Raw genomic sequence first — 21,390 nt, 5'->3', positions numbered from 1 at the left:
TGGAAGTGCTCAGTGCACATTTTTCTGTTATACTGCCTTGCTGTGCATCTCATCCCTGTTGTGCAAAGATTAGCCTCTGATACATTAGATGAGCAGGCGACCGCTAAGCAAAAAGCAAAGACTTTTATGCTTCCAAAAAATAAAAATGTGCAAGGGATTTTTACACTATGAGATCAGAATCTAAACCCACCCCCACTAAACAAATCTACATTTGACACCAAATTAAAACCCAAAGCCCGACAGAGTCCTGCACAAGTAGATAAACAGTGAGTGAAATGATATAACATCTTAACAACACAAGAAAAAAGAGTTGGATTATTACCTCAATGGTCAGTATTGGCTCCCGATCTTCATACTCTATCTTCACTTTTTCAACCCCTCGCTTTGCCTGAACAGCTGACTCTGCAACCACAGCACAGACAATCTGACCCACACAGATCACCTGCAACACATAAACTGGTGAAAACACTGAGTTGATTCCATTACCAAACAGTGACTGTGTATGGGAGAGGGGTTATGTTCAGATAATCAGTGTTTTCATATATGCTGTGAGAATTTGTTTGAGAGCAGACCATATTTCATTAAATGTGAGAAGTGCTACTGGCAACATGCATCTGTTGCTGATAGCATTTCTAGCATTAGAAATACCACTGACATTTGTGATCTTGAGACTACAGTGGGAATTTTCCCTGATCCCAGCCACTGGTGGCCAGATTACCCTAAATTGAGCAGGAGTAAAAGCTACATCAGCAAAAATCACACCTTTCCTTGTCTACACCAGGGGTTTGCACTCATGCATCTATGTCAGGGCCGGGCATATTCCCAGGAATATGTCCCATCATGACATATCCCCAGTGCAGCTACAGCCCAATATTTGGCAGTGAGGGAAAATCAGGGTGCAAGATGCCAGTGCACACTCAGAAGGGAAAGAGAATGGCTGACAGGAAGAGGGTGTGGGTGAAGAGGAGAATAACCAAAGACAGCAAGAATGGAAAAGGGGTTAGAAGTCCATAGCAAGAGGAAGAGAAGGAAAGGGAAGGAGTTCAGAGTCCCCTGGGAAGGAAGAAAAACACTGACTAGAAGAGACAGAAAATGTGAGCGGTAGGAACACAAGAGGCCTAAACAGAAAGGAGCCATATTAAGACTGTCCAACCATATTCAGAATGTTGTGCTGTGTGTTGCTAATGATGGAGAGAGACCCAGGCCAGGGGCATTTTGGCCACACACAAACCCTGTAATTGCCTGGTTCCCAGCTGTCAAATGGAGGAACACAGCTTGCAGCTAAGATTTGTTTTATTTTCAGAAAGAGTAAGGTCCTCTTAGAGGATCCTCCTCATTTTATTTATCTCTGATCCCCAGAGGTCTCGTGCCATAGTATAGACAAGTGACCATCTCACAGCACTCCCTGGTGGCCCCAGAGCAGCCTTGCATGCAGCCCATTACCTCAGTTTCCCTTCTTGGAGCCCCAAATAAACTCCATACAGGGTTCTTCCAATCCATTCACAACAGCTCTCCTTGGGATCTGATGTATTAACTTAAAGTTCAAAACTAAACACAACTTCCCTCCATCTTCAGCCACATACAGCCCAAACTCCCCAGTGCTGGTCAGAGACCTTTCCTATCTGGGGCAATTCCACTGGTCTCTATGTTTTCACTACAGGAGCGCTTCTCCTTCTCCTTCAGTTTGATTACAATCTCCTGAACTTCCTCCTTGCTGCAGCCACCTTCTGCTCTTTATAGGAAATTGCCTGATTCCCCTCAGGTGGGGCTCATTCTGTAATCAGGGTTGGCTTGGCCTTTGACTCTCTTGCCAAAGGGCAAACCACCCAGACATGGTCATTTTCTCCTTCCTTGAAGGCAGGGTGCAGTTCCCTCCAGAGACAGGATCACTATTCATTCAGTCAGCCACAAAAGTCACTGGAGAATGATTTAAGGGATCCTTCCCTATCCCTTTGTCCCAGGAACCAAGAGTCCTGTACAGCTCCTGCTCTGAACAGCTATTGGCAGTGCACTGTGCTGCAACTAGACTGTCAGGCTGGCACTGTAGTAATAAACATTGGAATCATTTTCAGAGCTGTTTTTAAATAAGCAAAATATTTGGAAAACTTGTAAGTTTCCTTCTTCATAATGTACTGTATTTAATTAAAGTCCAAGACACCTCAGCCAGAAGCAAGAAGTACCTCATCTTTTGCATAAGCTTGCTCATCTTCAGTGCCATTTTTCCCTGGAACATCTTCAGCTGTTATCACATCAACCACCCCTGGCACTTTGAAGGCTTCTGATACATCAATTGTTCTGGGAAGAAGAATATAAATGGCAGTGCCACAATTGGTATGTATGGGACAAATATATTGAATACAGGTTTCAGAGGAACAGCCGTGTTAGTCTGTATTCGCAAAAAGAAAAGGAGTACTTGTGGCACCTTAGAGACTAACCAATTTATTTGAGCATGAGCTTTCGTGAGCTACAGCTCACTTCATCTGATGAAGTGAGCTGTAGCTCTCGAAAGCTCATGCTCAAATAAATTGGTTAGTCTCTAAGGTGCCACAAGTACTCCTTTTATATTGAATACAAATGCTTCTGCAAGCTTCAGGACAAAGAAACATAATCCCCCTTGTATCCTCTTCAGATATCATAATCTTGGGAAACACTTTGAAATGTGTTGAAGAAAATACTTGATTGCTGCAATGGTATATTTGAAGAGGAAAGTAGGGACAAGTGGCGGGAGGGAACAACAGATGGGGACTGGCATAAAATAGTTACTTAGGGTATGTCTACACTACAGAATAAGGTCGAATTTATAGAAGTCGGTTTTTTAGAAATCGGTTTTATATATTCGAGTGTGTGTGTCCCCACAGAAAATGCTCTAAGTGCATTAAGTGCATTAACTCGGCGGAGTGCTTCCACAGTACCGAGGCAAGTGTCGACTTCCGGAGCGTTGCACTGTGGGTAGCTATCCCACAGTTCCCGCAGTCTTCGCTGCCCATTGGAATTCTGGGTTGAGATCCCAATGCCTGATGGGGCTAAAACATTGTCGCGGGTGGTTCTGGGTACATATCGTCAGGCCCCCGTTCCCTCCCTCCCTCCGTGAAAGCAAGGGCAGACAATCGTTTCGTGCCTTTTTTCCTGAGTTACCTGTGCAGACGCCATACCATGGCAAGCATGGAGCCCACTCAGGTAACCGTCACCCTATGACTCCTGGGTGCTGGCAGACGCGGTACGGCATTGCTACACAGTAGCAGCAACCCCTTGCCTTCTGGCAGCAGACGGTACAGTACGACTGGTAGCCGTCATCGTCATGTCTGAGGTGCTCCTAGCCACGTCGGCTGGGAGCGCCTGGACAGACATGGGCGCAGGGACTAAATTTGGAGTGACTTGACCAGGTCATTCTCTTTAGTCCTGCAGTCAGTCCTATTGAACCGTCTTATGGTGAGCAGGCAGGCGATACGGATTGCTAGCAGTCGTACTGTACCATCTTCTGCCAGGCAGGCAAGAGATGAGGATTGCTAGCAGTCGTACTGTACCATCTTCTGCCGAGCAGCCATGAGATGTGGATGGCATGCAGTCCTTCTGCACCATCTGCTGCCAGCCAAAGATGTAAAAGATAGATGGAGTGGATCAAAACAAGAAATAGACCAGATTTGTTTTGTACTCATTTGCTTCCCCCCCTCCCCTGTCTAGGGGACTCATTCCTCTAGGTCACACTGCAGTCACTCACAGAGAAAGTGCAGCGAGGTAAATCTAGCCATGTATCAATCAGAGGCCAGGCTAACCTTCTTGTTCCAATAAGAACGATAACTTAGGTGCACCATTTCTTATTGGAACCCTCCGTGAAGTCCTGCCTGAAATACTCCTTGATGTAAAGACACCCCCTTTGTTGATTTTAGCTCCCTGAAGCCAACCCTGTAAGCCATGTCCTCAGTCGCCCCTCCCTGCGTCAGAGCAACGGCAAACAATCGGGCATCTGAGAGTGCTGTCCAGAGCAGTCACAATGGAGCACTCTGATGGGGCTAAAACATTGTCGCGGGTGGTTCTGGGTACGTATCGTCAGGCCCCCGTTCCCTCCCTCCCTCCGTGAAAGCAAGGGCAGACAATCGTTTCGGGCCTTTTTTCCTGAGTTACCTGTGCAGACGCCATACCACGGCAAGCATGGAGCCCGCTCAGGTAACCGTCACCCTATGTCTCCTGGGTGCTGGCAGACGCGGTACGGCTTTGCTACACAGTAGCAGCAACCCATTGCCTTCTGGCAGCAGACGGTGCAATACGACTGGTAGTCATCCTCGTCATGTCCGAGGTGCTCCTGGCCACGTTGGCTGGGAGCGCCTGGGCAGACATGGGCGCAGGGACTAAATTTGGAGTGACTTGACCAGGTCATTCTCTTTAGTCCTGCAGTCAGTCCTATTGAACCGTCTTATGGTGAGCAGGCAGGCGATACGGATTGCTAGCAGTCGTATTGTACCATCTTCTGCCAGGCAGGCAAGAGATGAGGATGGCTAGCAGTCGTACTGTACCATCTTCTGCCGAGAAGCCATGAGATGTGGATGGCATGCAGTCCTTCTGCACCGTCTGCTGCCAGCCAAAGATGTAAAAGATAGATGGAGTGGATCAAAACAAGAAATAGACCAGATTTGTTTTGTACTCATTTGCCTCCTCCCCTGTCTAGGGGACTCATTCCTCTAGGTCACACTGCAGTCACTCACAGAGAAGGTGCAGCGAGGTAAATCTAGCCATGTATCAATCAGAGGCCAGGCTAACCTCCTTGTTCCAATAAGAACGATAACTTAGGTGCACCATTTCTTATTGGAACCCTCCGTGAAGTCCTGCCTGAAATACTCCTTGATGTAAAGACACCCCCTTTGTTGATTTTAGCTCCCTGAAGCCAACCCTGTAAGCTGTGTCATCAGTCGCCCCTCCCTCCGTCAGAGCAACGGCAGACAATCGTTCCGCGCCTTTTTTCTGTGCGGACGCCATACCAAGGCAAGCATGGAGGCCGCTCAGCTCACTTTGGCAATTAGGAGCACATTCAACACCACACGCATTATCCAGCAGTATATGGAGCACCGGAACCTGGCAAAGCGATACCGGGCGAGGAGGCGACGTCAGCGCGGTCACGTGAGTGATCAGGACATGGACACAGATTTCTCTGAAAGCATGGGCCCTGCCAATGCATGCATCATGGTGCTAATGGGGCAGGTTCGTGCTGTGGAATGCCGATTCTGGGCTCGGGAAACAAGCACAGACTGGTGGGACCGCATAGTGTTGCAGGTCTGGGACGATTCCCAGTGGCTGCGAAACTTTCGCATGCGTAAGGGCACTTTCATGGAACTTTGTGACTTACTTTCCCCTGCCCTGAGGCGCATGAATACCAAGATGAGACCAGCCCTCACAGTTGAGAAGCGAGTGGCGATAGTCCTGTGGAAGCTTGGAACGCCAGACAGCCACCGGTCAGTTGGGAATCAATTTGGAGTGGGCAAATCTACTGTGGGGGCTGCTGTGATGCAAGTAGCCCACGCAATCAAAGATCTGCTGATATCAAGGGTAGTGACCCTGGGAAATGTGCAGGTCATAGTGGATGGCTTTGCTGCAATGGGATTCCCTAACTGTGGTGGGGCTATAGACGGAACCCATATCCCTATCTTGGCACCGGAGCACCAAGCCGCCGAGTACATAAACCGCAAGGGGTACTTTTCGATAGTGCTGCAAGCTCTGGTGGATCACAAGGGACGTTTCACCAACATCAACGTGGGATGGCCGGGAAAGGTGCATGATGCTCGCATCTTCAGGAACTCTGGTCTGTTTCAAAAGCTGCAGGAAGGGACTTTATTCCCAGACCAGAAAATAACTGTTGGGGATGTTGAAATGCCTATATGTATCCTTGGGGACCCAGCCTACCCCTTAATGCCATGGCTCATGAAGCCGTACACAGGCAGCCTGGACAGTAGTCAGGAGCTGTTCAACTACAGGCTGAGCAAGTGCAGAATGGTGGTAGAATGTGCATTTGGATGTTTAAAGGTGCGCTGGCGCAGTTTACTGACTCGCTTAGACCTCAGCGAAACCAATATTCCCACTGTTATTACTGCTTGCTGTGTGCTCCACAATATCTGTGAGAGTAAGGGGGAGACGTTTATGGCGGGGTGGGAGGTTGAGGTTACGCGCAGCCAGACACCAGGGCAGTTAGAAGAGCACAGGAGGGCGCGGTACGCATCAGAGAAGCTTTGAAAACCAGTTTCATGACTGGCCAGGCTACAGTGTGAAAGTTCTGTTTGTTTCTCCTTGATGAAACCCCCCGCCCCTTGGTTCACTCTACTTCCCTGTAAGCTAACCACCCGCCCCTCCTCCCTTCAATCACTGCTTGCAGAGGCAATAAAGTCATTGTTGCTTCACATTCGTGCATTCTTTATTCATTCATCACACAAATAGGGGGATGACTACCAAGATAGCCCAGGAGGGGTGGTGGAGGAGGGAAGGAAAATGCCACACAGCACTTTAAGCACAGCACTTTAAAAGTTTACAACTTTAAAATTTATTGAATGACAGCCTTCTTTTTTTTGGGCAATCCTCTGTGGTGGAGTGGCTGGTTGGCCGGAGGCCCCCCCACCGCGTTCTTGGGCGTCTGGGTGTGGAGGCTATGGTACTTGGGGAGGAGGGCGGTTGGTTACAGAGGGGCTGCAGTGGCAGTCTGTGCTCCAGCTGCCTTTGCTGCAGCTCAGCCATACACTGGAGCATACTGGTTTGGTCCTGCAGCAGCCTCAGCATTGAATCCTGCCTCCTCTCATCACGCTGCCACCACATTTGAGCTTCAGCCCTGTCTTCAGCCCGCCACTTACTCTCTTCAGCCCGCCACTTACTCTCTTCAGCCCACCACCTCTCCTCCCGGTCATTTTGTGCTTTCCTGCACTCTGACATTAGTTGCCTCCACGCATTCGTCTGTGCTCTGTCAGTGTGGGAGGACAGCATGAGCTCGGAGAACATTTCATCGCGAGTGCGTTTTTTTTTCTTGCTAAGCTTCACTAGCCTCTGGGAAGGAGAAGATCCTGTGATCATTGAAACACATGCAGCTGGTGGAGAAAAACAAAGGGACAGCAGTATTTAAAAAGACACATTTTATAAAACAGTGGCTACACTCTTTCAGAGTAAACCTTGCTGTTAACATTACATACATAGCACATGTGCTTTCGTTACAAGGTCGCATTTTGCCTCCCCCCATCGCTTGACTACCCCCTCAACCTTCCCCCCTCCCTGTGGCTAACAGCGGGGAACATTTCTGTTTAGCCACAGGCAAACAGCCCAGCAGGAATGGGCTCCTCTGAGTGTCCCCTGAAGAAAAGCACTCTATTTCAACCAGGTGACCATGAATTATATCTCACTCTCCTGAGGATAACACAGAGAGATAAAGAACGGATGTTGTTTGAATGCCAGCAAACATACACTGCAATGCTTTGTTCTACAATGATTCCCGAGTACGTGTTACTGGCCTGGAGTGGTAAAGTGTCCTACCATGAAGGACGCAATAAGGCTGTCCTCCCCAGAAACCTTTTGCAAAGGATTTAGGACTACATCTAGGAGAACCGCGAATGCCAGGGCAAAGTAATCCTTTCACATGCTTGCTTTTAAACCATGTATAGTATTTTAAAAGGTACACTCACCAGAGGTCCCTTCTCCGCCTGCCGGGTCCAGGAGGCAGCCTTGGGTGGGTTCGGGGGGTACTGGCTCCAGGTCCAGGTTGAGAAACAGTTCCTGGCTGTCGGGAAAACCGGTTTCTCCGCTTGCTTGCTGTGAGCTATCTACAAGCTCATCATCATCTTCTTCGTCCCCAAAACCTGCTTCCGTATTGCCTCCATCTCCATTGAAGGAGTCAAACAACATGGCTGGGGTAGTGGTGGCTGAACCCCCTAAAATGGCATGCAGCTCATCATAGAAGCAGCATGTTTGGGGCTCTGACCCGGAGCGGCCGTTCGCCTCTCTGGTTTTCTGGTAGGCTTGCCTTAGCTTCTTCAGTTTCACGCGGCACTGCTTTGGGTCCCTGTTATGGCCTCTGTCCTTCATGCCCTGGGAGATTTTGACAAAGGTTTTGGCATTTCGAAAACTGGAACGGAGTTCTGATAGCACGGATTCCTCTCCCCAAACAGCGATCAGATCCCGTACCTCCCGTTCGGTCCATGCTGGAGCTCTTTTGCGATTCTGGGACTCCATCATGGTCACCTGCGCTGATGAGCTCTGCATGGTCACCTGCAGCTTGCCACGCTGGCCAAACAGGAAATGAGATTCAAAAGTTCGCGGTTCTTTTCCTGTCTGCCTGGCCAGTGCATCTGAGTTGAGAGTGCTGTCCAGAGCGGTCACAATGGAGCACTCTGGGATAGCTCCCGGAGGCCAATACCATCCAATTGTGTCCACAGTACCCCAAATTCGAGCCGCCAACGTCGATTTAAGCGCTAATCCACTTGTCAGGGGTGGAGTAAGGAAATTGATTTTTAAGAGCCCTTTAAGTCGAAATAAAGGGCTTCATTGTGTGGACGGGTGCAGGTTTACATAGATTTAACGCTGCTAAATTCGACCTAAAGTCCTAGTGTAGACCAGGGCTTAAATTGTAGTCCTAATACTTGGAAAGTTCAAGAAACCCCAATATATATGTTCCCTTTTGTGTTAAGGGCCCTGTGATAGGGCAGCTGCTCCTCACTAGTATGCAAGGGTCTAAAGCCACCCTGTGAAGGCTGTGTGGGAGGTAGCCAATAAGGAAAAGGCTTGTAGTGGCAGCCAGTTAGTGGGAGGTTTATTGGAGGAGCCAATCAGGGGCAGGCTGGTCCATATAAGAAGGTGCTGCTGAGCAGAGCAGACCAAGTCACTCCCTGGAGTTTGAGGGAGGCAAACTATAGACAGAGAAGTGCTGGGTAAGGTCAGCAGAGTATGAGAAAGCTCTAGGCTGATAGCTGCCAAATTGAGGCCCTGATACAAGGGCTGACGAGGTGCTGGGGCAGCAGGGGAAGTAGCCCAGGGAAGGAGACAGTGGAGTTGGAGGAGGGACATTACATGGCTGCTGGCTATAGGATCCCTGGGTTAGGGCCTGGAGTAGTGGGTGGGCCTGGGCTCCCCTCCCCCTTGCCCCCACTGAGGGAAATGGCCAGTGCATGGGCTGTAGTCTACCACTGAGATGAGTAGCTAGAACCTGGACTGCAGATTGCCACTGAGGCAAGTGGTTGGACTGAGGACTGTTGGTCCCCCAGAAGGGGGGGAAGAACCAAGTGGGGCACAGCCGGAGGGCTGCCTCCAGAAGAGGATGATGTGGTCTGTGGAGCAATGTGGGTCCTGAATGTGGAGACAGAAGTGACAGTGATGAGACACCACCTGAGGAGGGTGCACTGGCAACTCTGAGATAATTCCTGGGATGGCCTGCAGGAGGTGCCACGGTGGTGAGGCAACCCCATCACAAGCTCCATGCATTAGAATGTGAGCTCTTCCTTATCTGACACATTATGAGGCAAGGACCTCTTTTTTTTTTTTTTTTTAAATGCTTTGTTAGTAAGTCAGGCCTAGGGATGGTGGTAGGATACTCCTTGTGCACTTGTTTGTTTTTCTGTTGTAAGCTATGCACATTCTGGAGTCAAAATAATATTTTTCTGTTTGTACAGTGCCTGACACAAATAGCCCCTGATCCTGCAACATAAATACTAACAGTGGCAAAGACTCCTAAGGTGCTACAGGACTCTTTGCTGCTTTTACAGATCCAGACTAAAATGGCTACCCCTCTGATGCTTGATAACAGTGAGTGTAGGAATGAATAACTGAATGGCATTGCAGTACCAGCATGCTTTAACGAGGTGGTACCGTGAAGAGGACATGGCACAAAACCTTATGTAAGACCAGACCTTCAGAGGGACATTCTGGAAAACCAGGAAGTGAGCAACACTCATTGAAGAATCTTTAAACTGAGGCAGCTACAAGGAACCTGTCCCCAGCTGTACATTTTTCTTCTCCAGACAATAAGACCCCATGTTTAAAAGTATTAGCTGCTAAGACTCCCTCTTTGCATATGAATTACACTTTCATCCACCCCTTGTTTTCTGATTTCCTTTTCCACCATGCTCTATTCCAGCCCTAATCCAATAAAGCTGAACATGCTTCATTAGTATGACCCACATTTGTTTAAAAAATGGAGGAACCATCTAAGTGACCTCATACTGTAACATTTTTCTTACATCTCCTTTATTTACTTACACAATCTTTGCGTGGGCTCTGGAACTGGTTACCACAGCCAGGAAAAGCTCTTCATCGACAGCACGAATGTCATTGCAATAAACAGCTTCACCAGTGGCGTGATTAATTCCAGACTGGTGCATGATGGGACGTCCTACTGGATCTTGGGGAGGCTGCACTGGGTCTACATCCTGTTCAATAAGAACGTGACAAAACACTAACTACAGAATGCCTTATTTATGAATGCCTTCTGAAATCATTTTGCAATTAGAGTGTGTCATTAAACACCCATTGAAATTGCCCAGATATTGTGGCATTAATAGGTAACAATCTAAACCCAAAATTCTACATAGTCATTTATTTATTTATATTACCTTGGCAACTAGTGACCCCAACTGAGTGGGCAGCTGGCCAAAAAAGCCAATGGGAAGGCTAGAACTTTTTAAAACTGAAACAAGACTCCCCTTTAGTCAGTCTGTGGCTGTTCTCCCGGAGAGCAGGGACAGGGCTGAAACTATGCTGTAAAAAGCTTTAAGCCAGGTATGAAAAATCATCAGTATCATATCTAGAAACTACTAATTGAAAACCCCAGATATGTAAGTAGATCAGGAAATGTCTAGGAAGATGCAATTAGGCTTTTCTTTTATTTCTTTATGGCTTGTGCTAACCCCCAAATGCTTTTGTTTTGCTTGTAACCATTAAGCTGGACCTCAAGAAAACCATTCTTGATGCTTAGTTATTATATTTGCTCTTTTTAAATCTAGCAATAGCCTAAGTTTGCTGTTCTTATGTTATGTTCTTGTATAGATTAGCCTAACAAAACTGCTCTCATTCAGGTTTCTACTAATTAAATTCTGGTCAACCTTCCCTTCTGCCATTTCAGAGTCCTGAATCAATAGCATTGAAAATGTGGGTGCCTGTAATTGCAACCTTAGTCAGTATACAGCTCTGGTGCTCTTTGCTGCTGAGCTGCTAAGGCACTTCCCTGAGAGAGACAAGGTGAGTGAGGTGATATCTTTTACTGAACCAACTTCTGCTGGTGAGAGAGACACGCCTTTGAGGTTACACAGAGACCTGAAGAGCTTGTCTCAAAAGCATGTCTCTCTCACCAGCAGAAGTTGGTCCAGTAAAAGATATTACCTCACCCACCTTGTCTCTCTAATAAGCGGAGACCAACACAGCTACAACCACATTGTATACAGTGATACACTTGACATAGCCTGAAACAACCCAGCTATGAGAGATGGTTAAAGATTTACTGTCAAAACTTTTTTCTATGGAACACTGTATTTTTGACTAAATGAAACTTCCACAAAAATTATTAGCTTTTCTCAAAAATTTTCAATTTTTCATGAGAAACCTGGAAGCAAACATTTTCAGCTGAAAAAGAGTGCTTAAAACTGCTGACTTTGGGCTGAAAAGTGAAAAAAGGGTTAGTTTTCAGCACTTTTGGTTTTCAGACAAAAACATGACATTTTCTGTTGAAAATCTCAATGACAATGAAAAAAATTAGCTTTTGTGCACCCACTGGCAGCCAAGCTCCCCCTGCCCCACCTCTTCCTCCTCCTCCTCCCCTAAGTGCGCTGCATCCCTGCTCCTCTGCCTACCTCCTCCCAGTGCTTCCCGTCCAGCTGCCACCAAACAGCTGTTTGGCAGCGTGCTGGGAGAGAGGGGGGAGGAGCGGGAACATGGCACACTTGGGGAAGAGATGGGGGCTGGGATTTGGGGAAGGGGTTGGAATGCAGGTGGGGCCGTATGGAAGGGGTGGGGCTGGAGGCAGAAGGCAGGTTGAGCACCCAGGGAAAAGCAGGGATGTTGGCACCTATGCTCAATGGGAACCGTATCCTGAAATAAATATTTCCCAAACCCCCCTCTTCTGGCCTTCAAACAACCTCCCAAGCTCATCCTCAGAGCCAGCCTCCATACAGACCAGGACCAACCAACTCAAAGCAGCACCACACCCTGCCAGAACAACGGATGCAAAATCTGCAGACATTTCTCCACTGTTACAAGAAGTTACTCACTTTGTGCACTGTGTAACTTGAAAGCTTGTCTCTTTCACCAACAGAAGTTGATCCAATGAAAGGCATTACCTCACCCACCTTGTCTCTCTCATATCCTAGGACCAACATGGCTACAATACCACTGCAAACAACCTTTGAAAAGACATAGAGGCAACACAGTGTTGTTGTAGCCGTGTTGGTCCCAGGATACGAAAGAGACAAGGGGGTGAGTTAATATCCTTTATTAGACCAACTTCTGTTGGTGAAAGACACAGGCTTTCAAGCTTCATAGAACTCTTCTTCAGGTCTGGGAAAGGTACTCTGAGTATGACACCTAAATACAAGGTGACATAAATACAAGGAGACAATGCAGTAAGTGGAGAGTTAGAATGAAAAACCAGAAGGCATAATGCTCATTAAGGACAGCATGTGACAGTCACAATTCACAGCTGGCATAGTTTTCTATGAAAGCAACTTCACTGACCTGGTATGTTTGCATACCCTGGGGTGCTTTGCTGTGAAATGCTCCTAGGGCACTCATGTTCTTCTTTGATAAGTCAGGATACTTAGCTGGATACTGAAAGGAAGGCAATTTAGCAACCCTAATGTCATATCACGGCTTTTAAAGCTAAATTTTCCATTTACAAATTTTGAAAAACAGAAATGTTAAAGAAGCAGATTTCCAGTTTGCTCCTGCAGCTCAAACACCAGCACTGATGTGAAATAGTTGTGAGGTGGAATAGCATTCTGGGCAAATGAGAGTCACAAACATTCTATTCTGTTACATACTTCCTTGCCATAGCAGGCACCTTTTAAAGTGTCGGAGAGTTTACACAGGTGGTAAAACTATAGACAACGTTTAATGTGAGCTGGGTCACCTGACATAAAAAATCCAACCCATCCCACCAAAACCCACAGTCCTTGGAGGGTAGTCCATTGTCTGGAAGGGGTTGCTGGAAAAAGAGTGACAGGGTCAGATTTGAAACTAATTGGCAAACAAGGAGTGCAACATTGACCATCTCCCCTATAGGTGTATTCCTGATCCTTTCAGGACATGATGGTATGTGGGATAGTTCACAAGAAGGCATTAGGATCATGTACTGAGAATGGGTTCTGGGTACATTTCAGGCTGGAATTAAATCACATGGGTTCATTGTGGTTATCTTCTGATCTTTGAACCTTTGAGCTTTGCACTCTTGCTGTTTGGCAGCCAGAGTGTACATTGGTGTACCTTACTGCATCATTGCTCTGGATGTTTTCATAGACAGCCTGATGCAGCTATGCAAGGCTCCCCTGTTGGTGATTTCAGACCATTTCTCCATGTTATGTGCTCTGCTCAGGCTATCTAGTATTTAAAACATCCACCTGCCCATCTCAAAGAAGCAACATTATTTATAAATGTAAATGTGCTGTCACAGCCCTCACATTTTGTTACAGCTAAAGGAAGTCCATCATCAGGCAATGAAAGGCCTGGCACTTCCCTGAGAACATGTTAAACTCTAACTATGAGCAAATATTTTAGCCTAACAGGGCTCTTTAGCATGGTATAATAACCGAGCTTGCGGCAGGAGTTGAGTATGGGCACAATCTGCATTCAGTAAAGGATGTATCAGTCCAGTCATTCAGTTAGCCTGCAGCCATCACCATGAGATCTGAGCACCTAGTAATAAACATTGGGAATAGCCTTTCCAAGAAAAAAGTCAGTTTGTCCAAACCTAGAGGGAAACCACTTACCATTTTATTTAATCCATACAACACTTCCAGGTAGAACTTGAAAAGGAAGCTGACAAGCAGAGTTCTTCTGTATTCCACCTTCCCACCTGGAGCTGAGGGGGAGAGAGAAATTTCTCCAAGCACCAGTTTGCAAGCTTCATCCAGCATCTGCTCATTCCATTGCCTGGTGGAGAAACAGACATGCACACACACACACTTATTTATAATTCTAAACTGCAGCTAAAGCCAAAGTGTTGAGTAACAAAAGTTTAATTCATGTGGGCCTGATCTTGCAGTTCTTTTGTACCTTTAGATTTCAGCAGGAATTATGTGTATGTAAGGATTGCAGCAATCAAGCCTTAATAAGATGACCACTGAGGATAAGTCTACACTGCAATAAAACACCAATGGTTGGCCTGTGTCAGTGGACTCAGGCTCGTGGGGCTCAGGCTTTGGAGCTATAAAACTGCAGTGTAGACATTCAGCCTTACATTGCAGCCTGGGCTCTGGGACCCTCCCCCATCATGGGGTCCCAGAGCTTCAATTCCAGCCCAAGTCTGAACGTTTACACCACAATTTTATAACTGCACTGCCTGAACCCTGTGAGCCCGAGTCAACTGACATGGGCCAGTCACGGGTGTTTTATTGCAGCATAGACATGTCTTATTTGTTTCCAACTAATTGGTAACCATTTATATCATAGTGTATTAGCAGTAGAGCTGCTTGAAATTTTTCATTCCAATGTTTTTTTTCTCATGAAACATAGACCCTTTTTAGAAAATAGAAATGTTCAGGAAAACTTTGATTTTTTGAAAATTTTCAATGGACATGTTACTTTGGTCATTGTTTTTCATTTATTGGTGTGTATATTTTTTTTGACTGCCAATTTTAACCAGTTTACACTGGTAAAAAATTTTCACTTTCATTTCACTTTCAAAACTGAAATGTCATTTTGAAAAAAATATTAATTTTCCAAAAATGAAAAATGTTGATTTAAAAAAAAGGAACAGAAATTGTTTAAAGCACAACCAACCAACCGAAAAAAGGTTAATTTCAAAATCCATCTGAACAAAAACAAGTTGGAAATTGTCAGGATTATTTGATGTAATTTTTCAACCCACTCTAATTAGCAACATTGATTTCTTAAGCCCTTCTTTATAGTGCTGCTCTGCAGCATCATACACATTTACGTCAGATTAGGTTTCATTATACGTACTACTACACACACTACATTAATTACATAGAAAACATGCAGTCATCCAGTTTTTAATAAGATCACTTATTGTCATTTAAAACTGATTGGGTTAAATTCACCACTTCTGAGACAGTGAGGTGTAAACTGCACCCATGTTCCAGCAGAGGCTACTGTGCTGGCAAATTCCTTCACCCCTGGCAATGGGTGTTCGTGTTCCACCAGGAGAAGGGAACTTTATCTTTGAATTGGAGCTTCACAGGAGAACCTCTGGGAGGGGTTGCCACGGCATAAGTTGTATCAGGATGGAGCATCTTGGATATTCCCACTTCATTGTTATTGCTGCCCACTTTCTGGACAGTGGGGGCTGTGGGTGAGACGTGCAACAGCTGTGATCTCTACATTTCGGTCTCCATCAGCAGAATTTGACAGAACCAAGGGTTTATAGAGCCCACTACATTTCTGTCATACAGTACCTCCCTATGAGCCTCTGGCAGGATTTCCTTGCACTGACTGTGGTAGGCCCAATGCCTCCATATAAAATATTCAGGTCCATAATGATGTCGGTGCTTGGTTTGAAAAGGACTCTCATTCCAGAATTCACAACTGATAAAGCATTTTTCCGGCGCTCAGCCTGTCGGAATGCTGACACAAAGTCATCCTGATCAAAAGAAAGCAAGGAGGAATTCCATCACTGGCAGAAACTGACTCTATTCTGAGTCTTAATTAATCACAAGTGACCCGAAGAAAGAAAAAGAACATTTTTTCTCAAATTATACAGTGATGTAGTTAACTTTCTATATTTCTTCCAAGTACTGACTAGTGATGGTCTGACATGTCCCGGAGGATATGCTTGTGATATGCCTACTGACAGGCTGATATGACAAACTAAAGATTTCCACAATGGTTCAATGTTTTGTCAGAAGCACCTACTCTAAAGTGCTGGACCAACAGTTTTTGCACAAGTCACTTCCAATGTGACTGGTGCATTATTGTTACTGAAGTTTGCTTCCAGCACAAAACCAGGTGGCCGTGCTGTCCCAAAGGACCTGATTTTGCTCACTGGTTTTTAACAACGAGATTTCTATATGTCATGCCACAGAGCCAGAGATTAAAGAGGAAGCTGCTGGCCACAGCCAATTCTGAATTGTTCAGAAGCCCAGTTCTGATTTGTTTGGAAGCCAAATCCACTTGCTCTAAATTAACATAGTAGCTTCTTCCATACTCAGCCTGAGGATATGTGATGGCTATCTTCTTGGCTGTTCCACATACTGGGGAGTCAACTGGGGGCCCTCCAGAGCTAAAATCATGGAGCTGATGAGCCAATGCTCTGTAGCTGGGTGCTGTAACAAATCATGTTCCCTGTGGATCCCCACTGGGTTACAGAAACTCCTCCTGAAGTGTAGGTTTTAAATATGCCCCTTCCAGAGTCAGAGATGGGCCCTGGCCAAGCCTCTAGAGCTGAATAATCCCAGAACTTTGGGCTGTTTGAAATCCAGATCCAAGATTTAAATCCATCGCTATTAGTATTTGATGGGACTCAGACCCATCTCTCAATTTCTGGTGCCCACATGAAATTTGAGTCTCAGGATTACATGGCCAGAGATGAGTCCTTTTACAGCTGGAAGATTTTCTCAGCATGTTTCATGCTCACACATATCACCTGGGCAATATTTACCCCAAGCTGCCAGAAACCGAAAAAGCAACAACAAACAATGGGCATAAATGAGAGTGAGAATATGAGCTACAAAAACAGCATCTGTGCCTCCATCCACACACCAGCAGCCCTTCGCTTTCTTTCCTTTCTTGCAAATAATCTGATACCCTGCTCACTCTAAGCAGCACCTTATTTGGTGAATGGGCAATTGATTTCAATGGGACTGTTCAAGAAGTAGGATCCTATCCCCCTTGAGGAATTGTGGCCAAATCAGGTCTCCATGGCCATAGATTCATTTTCTGTGGTGAGGCTGATGAAGTTCACCATCCTATCAGTGTTATTATTGACTGTTTGCTTTAGCTTTCAGGTGTGAGCGATCGTTTCAGTCAGACAGCAATGTTAGTCTCCAATGTCTCCGTTCCCTTCTGATCTCAGGTGGGAATGGCTCTCTCAATGTTTCTGAGATTTCCATGGTATAACTTCCAGGGAGACACTGCAGTTTTGCTTTTTTATCTTCCCTTCCCCTCTTTGGAGGGGCCTGGTTTATAATCCCCTTCCAAATTCTCCTCCAGTTCATTAATTTCCAACCATAATCACTGCTGGGATTCAGAATTTCTGAACAGAAGAAGTGCTGCTGGTCTACCAGATTCAGTGTAGAGTGCAGATACTGAGTTTACAGAGTTTGGGGCTTTTTTACAAGAAATCTGCCTGGGCCAGCCAGCCTTTAACTCAGCACTTATATTACATTCATCACCACAGTGCTGACACGCTCACTTCACCATGCTTCAAAAGACAGCTACTTTGAGGCAGATGAGGTGGTGACACTGTGACCTGTATGTCAGTTATGCTAAGAACAGGTATTAGTCTCATAAGAATTTATTTCGCGTGTAGACTCCATGAAATGGTTATAAGTTGCTCCACGCATTAATCTCACTTGTAATGTCTGTATTCCATGCTATAAGAAAATATGTAAAGTTTTGCTTTATAACTTTGAAAATGTTTTCTCTGAACTTGTGAATCTAGGCATGGGAATCGTCCTGCCTCAACCATCCAGAAGGACTATCAAAATCAGATGGCCCATCAAGGAACTTCACAATACAAAGGATTGGTTAATGGCCCTATCGAACCTGGGAAATGCTACATGCAAGGAAACTCATCCTGTGGATTTGGAAGCTGAATGAAGGAAATGAAACAAAGTCACAGGAAAATTTTTGATTTTTTTTGGCTGTTTGAACTCTGACAGGTCTAGAGACACGAAATTGAAGCCAGAGATCCCTAGGGTCTGCCCCCTGGGTCTGCCCTGAAAGACACTTTGAATTGACAGATCACTACAACTCTGTCACTCTTAGGATTTGGATGGTAACTCATTTATATGTATATGTTTGCTTGCTTTAACCTATAAACTCTAATTTATTTTTCCTAGTTAATAACCCTTTAGATAGTTTATTACAGGACTGGCTACAGGTGTTGTCTTTGGTGTAAGATCTAGAGTACCAACTGATTTGATGTAAGTGACTGGTCTCTTGGGACTGGAAGCAACCTGAATGTGGTGTGATTTTTGGTGCAAGTGACCATTTATTACTAAGTCCAGTTTGTCTGGGTGGCAAGATAGACTGGAGAGTCTAAGGGGACTCTCTGTGACTGAATGTTAAGACTGGAAATGGCCCAACTTGATGATCACTTTAGATAAGCTATTACCAGCAGGACAGTGGGGTGGGAGGAGGTATTGTTTCATGGTCTCTGTGTGTATATAATGTCTTCTGCAGTTTCCACGGTATGCATCCGATGAAGTGAGCTCTAGCTCACGAAAGCTCATGCTCAAATAAATTGGTTAGTCTCTAAGGTGCCACAAGTACTCTTTTTCTTTTTGCGAAGACTGTTATAGTGATCCAGGAGTTCACATCTGTTATCGGCTTGGTGAAATCTAATCACAGAACACACCACCAGTTTGGGGTGTCTTCCCTGTTTTTGACAATCTGCCCTGAGACAGGCACTCACAGTTGTGAGGCACTCCAGACAGCATGATAGGTGTCTCCTTGCTTTCTCTTTTTAGCCTGGGCAGATCCTACAGTGTCAGCACTGGCCAAGACTCCCTTGGCCATTTCCATGTCTGTCTGAATCTGAATCACTCCCACTTGTATCTGGGTTTCTTCTGCAGTTTTCTCCATATCCACTAGAGGGACATCGGATAACGCTACAGTTGCTAATACCACAATTTCCCTTCCCCTAACTCGTTAGGGCCAGATTCCGTCACCCTCGCTCATAGTGATCTACCTTACACTGAAATCAATGAAATCAACAGGACTGCAGAGAGCAAGTTATTAATCACCAGGTGGGAGGGGGACGTGGTACCAGTATTACCTCGTCACTGGGATTAATGGGGCATCCTGTGCTGCTACAGTACTGAGGGGGGATGCCTGCGCACATATTATAGGAGAGAGAAATAACATAAAGAGACCCAGCGATTAGAAATGTGGACAGATGATCAAATGAGTTTCAGCTTGGCAAAATGCAAGCTACTATATCTGGGAGGACATAACACTACCCCTAGAAAGCAGAGACTTAGGGATTGTCTTCATGTTCAGTGACTGGGGCGCTGGAACAGGGAGGGTCTGGGGGTCATGGTCCTCCCATTTTCCACTGGCTGTAAGGGAGAGACAAGGGGCAGGGGGTGGAGGGAAGCGAGTGGGGCCTCGGGGGAAGTGATGGTGCGAGGGCTCGGGGGAAGGGGCAGCGCAGAGGGCGGGGCCATGGTTTGGGCAGCAGTGGCCCCCCCCACACTTTTAGGGATGTTCTGCTTCTCCTGTTCAGTGCTACAGCTTCTTTTTAGTGAAGACGCTCTCCCATCGACATAGCGCTGTCTACCCATGTGTGTGTGGTTAGGTAGGTATAACTATGTTGCTCAGGGGTGTGGATTTTTCTGCTGCTCTCTTGCCCTCCCCTTACACAGTTCAGGTGGGGAAAGTGACCTGAATGCAGGGAGCCCTGATGTTGCTCCTCGCTCTCCACATAGCCCTTTAGGTGTGCACGGAGGAGCAGAGTTCTGGCGGGGACAGGGGGAGTGGCCTGCTGAGGCCAGCGGGAATGGAGGGACACCCACAGGGGCTAGGAGCAGTGTGGGAGGGGGTGTGCTGCGCCCATGGAGGCCAGGGTGCCATTTTCCCTAAGGCCAGCCCTGGTAACCCCACTGAAGTCTGTGGTACTGCTCATAAGGATTAACTGTGTCATAAACATCTGCAGGATCTGTCCACAGGTGACGTTGGTACTGAAGTTCTTGCAGTGCATATTAAAATTATTTCCCTTTTGTTCCCCAAGGTTCTGTAACATTACGTATAGCACACCCTGTTAAAAGCAGCCAAGAAGGGACCCCAGAGCCTTTACCTTCTTAGAGTATGGGATGAGAACCGAGACTACGATTTCTTTTGTCTTAAGATCTGCATTTTCATATCCAGCAAGAAACTCATCATTTAAAGGAATCTGTCGTGTTCCATCTGTTGGAGAGAAGTGTAGTTTGTTAGAGAATGTGGAGTGTGAAAGGAAAGTCTGCACTTCGCAGATGCAAATCATCTAATCTGTGAAAGAAAAGTATACTAGAAAATACATCCTACATTCATACTCTAGTATTTAGGTTTCCAGGAATGACACTGATCCTGCAAAAATTTTCCCATAAATATTCAAATACAGATTCACAAAAAGAAAAAAGCGCTCAAGTCTGTAACAAATCCTTCACAATGAATGATTTCACCAGCTCTAAACTCAGTGGCATGCAGTGACATTTTTAGCAAGGTATGCAACAACTTTTTAGATGACAGAGGAAAAGTTTTATTTTCTAAAATCGGAACACTGCTATTAAAAAACCAAATAAATTGCTAGCTCTGGTCTATCGCAGACGATGCGACTGTATATTTGCATGCCTTGTGTATTCCATTCTACATTTGCTGTGGGAGTTTGCTCTGGCTTGGTCTAAGCTGTAGGATAGCAGTGGAGAGGAAAAGGTAGGTAACAGTGATCACTGTGAACAACTGCCAGGTGTATTTGATATTCTCTTTACTTCTCTGCACTTTTGTTTTGCCATTAATGAGACTCATGATTCCAAATTGAGCGTTATACAGCAATCTGTTTGGAACTTTATGCCATAGGCTTTTACAAAGAAATGGCTGGTGAGAGAGTATATGGTACCAAACAGCAGAACAAGTGAAAGAGAAGCATATATAAAAAAGGCAATTTTCAAGGATTCACTTAAAACAGGAAAAGATTCAGGCATAATAACTAAGTGAAAACAGTAGGGGGGACATCTTGTTTTTAAATATCTTAATAGTTAAATAGATTTCTTGTTTTAGAAAACAATAACATTTCAAATAAATTAATTATGTATGTAATTATCTAAGGGCTTTGTTTAAAATGGCAATTTTAGTGTGCATATAATTTCTCTATAGAGTGCTCAATGAATTACTATTTTCTCCTATATATAAGTTTAATGGAACTTGGCCAGTGGCCACCGCTAACTTACCTCTGCTTACCTTGTTCCTCCCTGCAGCACATGCCTTGTGTATTCAATTATACACATGCATGTCTCATAGTCCAGAAATGGTGTCTTCCAGGCAGTGCATGTGAGGTCACGCTGTCTGGAGGAC

The 21,390-nt window shown here is 45.7% G+C and overlaps 1 protein-coding gene across 7 annotated transcripts in view; it reads right to left on the bottom strand.

The window, feature by feature from the left end:
• Positions 1-21,390, bottom strand: part of LOC125644845 (aldehyde oxidase 2-like) — a 113,223-nt gene that overhangs the window by 52,480 nt on the left and 39,353 nt on the right. For all 7 annotated transcript variants that reach the window (XM_075118054.1, XM_075118055.1, XM_075118058.1 and 4 more), the window contains 7 exons: positions 20,138-20,247; positions 15,576-15,760; positions 13,929-14,091; positions 12,679-12,771; positions 10,213-10,382; positions 2,181-2,295; positions 323-442 (listed from right to left, as the gene is read on the bottom strand). In XM_075118054.1, coding sequence (XP_074974155.1) covers positions 323-442; positions 2,181-2,295; positions 10,213-10,382; positions 12,679-12,771; positions 13,929-14,091; positions 15,576-15,760; positions 20,138-20,247 — 956 coding nt within the window. The remainder of the gene's footprint in view (positions 1-322; positions 443-2,180; positions 2,296-10,212; positions 10,383-12,678; positions 12,772-13,928; positions 14,092-15,575; positions 15,761-20,137; positions 20,248-21,390) is intronic.

The sequence above is a fragment of the Caretta caretta genome, chromosome 11, assembly GCF_965140235.1.
Source record: "Caretta caretta isolate rCarCar2 chromosome 11, rCarCar1.hap1, whole genome shotgun sequence".
Classification (NCBI taxonomy): domain Eukaryota; kingdom Metazoa; phylum Chordata; order Testudines; family Cheloniidae; genus Caretta; species Caretta caretta.
This window is presented reverse-complemented; position numbering and strand designations above follow the sequence as displayed.